The 2,589-nt window shown below is 52.4% G+C and overlaps 1 protein-coding gene across 1 annotated transcript; it reads right to left on the reverse strand.

The window, feature by feature from the left end:
• Nucleotides 1–622: 622 nt before the first annotated feature.
• On the reverse strand, nucleotides 623–1,484 carry LRRC3 (leucine rich repeat containing 3). Its single transcript, XM_044003665.1, is given in 2 exon segments — nucleotides 623–1,448; nucleotides 1,450–1,484. Coding segments are annotated over 2 exon segments (861 nt in total).
• Between the last annotated feature and the right edge of the window lie 1,105 nt (nucleotides 1,485–2,589).

Below are 2,589 nucleotides of genomic sequence, written 5' to 3' on the forward strand. Positions count from 1 at the left end.
ATCCAACACATGCTGCTTGGCTCCCAGGCCAATCCCCACCTCTCTGATGAGACTCCCCTGGGCCACAGTCCCATCTCAGGTGAGCAGACTGACCAGCAGTACCCAGAGCATGACACCTCCTCCTTGGCCTTTGGTGAATAAAAACAAGGCACTCGTGGCTGGAGATGGGAATCAGAACTATGAGACACAGGAGAGTGACTGAAGCAACAAAAGGACTATATTGGTTGGACCGGCTTGGATTCCATGGCTTCCCAGGCCTCTTCTTGATCTCTGATGAGCAGCCACAAGAAGCCCATGTCAGATTCCTTCCCTCGTGGATTTTGATGAGAGCTCTGAGCTTTGGGTGGCTGGTGACCATGAAACAGTAAAGCCAGTAAAGACAGCCATTCTGCTTTGGAAGCAGGCATCTTCCTCCCCAAGCTCCCAGGCAGCTCCAGCTCATCTGTGAGGGTCCTGGGGGCCTCACTGACCTTCTTCTTCAGACATCAGGGGCTTGTGTGTTTTTGACAAATGCACCTTTAGAAGAAAACCCAGGGATACCAAGAGCAGCCTGCTGGCACAGTGGTCTCAGCCCAGGCTCATGGAAAGCTCTGCACAGTCAGCACAGATGGGACCCTGCTCACTACAGCTCCAGGGCTACACTGGGGGCACTGCTGGCCCCTGGGGCACAGGGGGGCAGGTTCTTCAGGTACTCCAGGTGTTTCCGGGCATCTTCCTGGTTCTGTCGCACATAGCGCACCACGTAGGTGATGACCATGGTGAACCAGCCGAACATGGCGATGAACATGGCGACATCAGTGGTCTTGTGGCGGGAGCTGCAGAAGTTGGCTCCCGAGTCCAGGACTTGCACCAGTGGTTTCCCCACCGCCTCTTCCCGCACAGACGTCTGGCAGGCCATCTCATTGACCGACACAGGATCCAGTTTCAGCTCCCAAAGGACCTCCTGTAAGGCACATTCGCAGTGCCAAGGATTGTGGGACAGTCGGATCTTGGCCTTCAACCTGACCAACGCATCCTTGGGAAGGCTCCGGAGATGATTGTGGGAGAGGTCCAGCAGTCTGAGACTGCTAGGCAGGCCCTGGAAGGCAGCAACATCTAGCTTCTCAATCGTGTTCTGGGATAAGTCTAGCTCCTGCAGGAGGCTCAGACCTGAGAACGCATGGCTTGGGATCTGGGTGAGCTGGTTGGCATCAAGCTTCAAGAACACCGTGTCCTTGGGTATGTCTCTGGGGATCTCCTTGAGGTTTTTGGAACTGCAGTGCACGGTCATCAGACCACTGCTGTCTGAGCACTGGCAGTTTGGGGGGCAGGAGGTGCCCAGGGGGAGGTAAAGTAGGAGGAGGAAGAGGCAGAGAGCCCTCCGAGGGGGCACCATCTCCAAAAGCCAAAAGTCTGCACCCAACGGAAGCATTCTGATCACTGTGCAGAGGGGCTCGGCTTGGCAGCCCCAGAGTCAAGTAATCTCTTCTTAGCCTACCTTCCATCAATCCTGGGCCAGCCCATAGATACTCTCTAAAAACAGAAGGCCTGGCATCTTCCCTTGTGTCCCCAAATGCACCACACCAATCCTGAGAGAGAGAGAGAGAGAGAGAGAGAGAGAGAGAGAGAGAGAGAGAGAGAGAGAGGGAGAGGAGAGAGAGAGAGAAGAGAGAAGAGGAGAAGAAAGAGAGATAAAAGAGAAGAGGAGAGAAGGGAAAGAAGGGAGGGAGAGAGAAAAGAGGAGAGCAGAGGAAAGAGAAAGAGAGAGAAGAGAGGAGGAGAGGAGAGAGAGAGACACAGAGAGACAGACAGAGAGCAAACAGACTTTAGTGACTGTTCATGACAGGGCCTGAATCTAAATAGGGGAGTGGAGAGGTGGGGATGCATGTGCCACTGGATGAACTGGGTTCCGTGACTGGCAGAGGGTAAACCTCCACCTAACCCTAAACAGTCGGTAACAACTGGCAGTTTCTTTTCCCTGATAAAATCTGCTTAGCTGGTCAATGCTGCACATCAAACCAATTCAAGAAGTATTGAGTGCCTACTATGGGTCATGCTTGTGCTGAGTACTTGGGGAAATCTGGAAATTTAACTCAACCCTTGGATTTCTCTGAGGTCACAGGATACAGGGAAGATAACAGCAAGTTGCATTTGGGGACCTTGTTAGAGCCCCAGCTGAACCATATATTACCTGTGTGACCTTGGCCAAGTCCTTGGCCCTCTGCAAGCCTCATTTTCTTCCTCTGTAAAATGAACACTTTGCATTACATGACCTCTTAGAGGCTCTTCTAGTTCAAGGTCCAGGGTTCCAAGAATCAGGCTGAATACAAGTAGGGAACATGTTGCTAATTGAATCAAAAAGGGGCACTGCCCCACCCTGGCTTCTGGTAATGAGATTAAATCAGAGCTTTCCTACTAGGCAGGAGGCTTCTTTGCTTTTGAAATCCTGACCAGGTGGAGTAATGGTAGAGAAAAATTTCACTTTAGGGCCAGTAACCAGCCAGAAGTGGCCTCCTCGTGTCTGTCTCTGTGAGTCGGCCTTGCAGCCCCCAAGTCACCCAGGATCACCCATGCTGGGGACAAGAACTCACAAGTGCTTCCCAAAGGAGT

Source organism: Dromiciops gliroides, chromosome 4, assembly GCF_019393635.1.
Source record: "Dromiciops gliroides isolate mDroGli1 chromosome 4, mDroGli1.pri, whole genome shotgun sequence".
Classification (NCBI taxonomy): domain Eukaryota; kingdom Metazoa; phylum Chordata; class Mammalia; order Microbiotheria; family Microbiotheriidae; genus Dromiciops; species Dromiciops gliroides.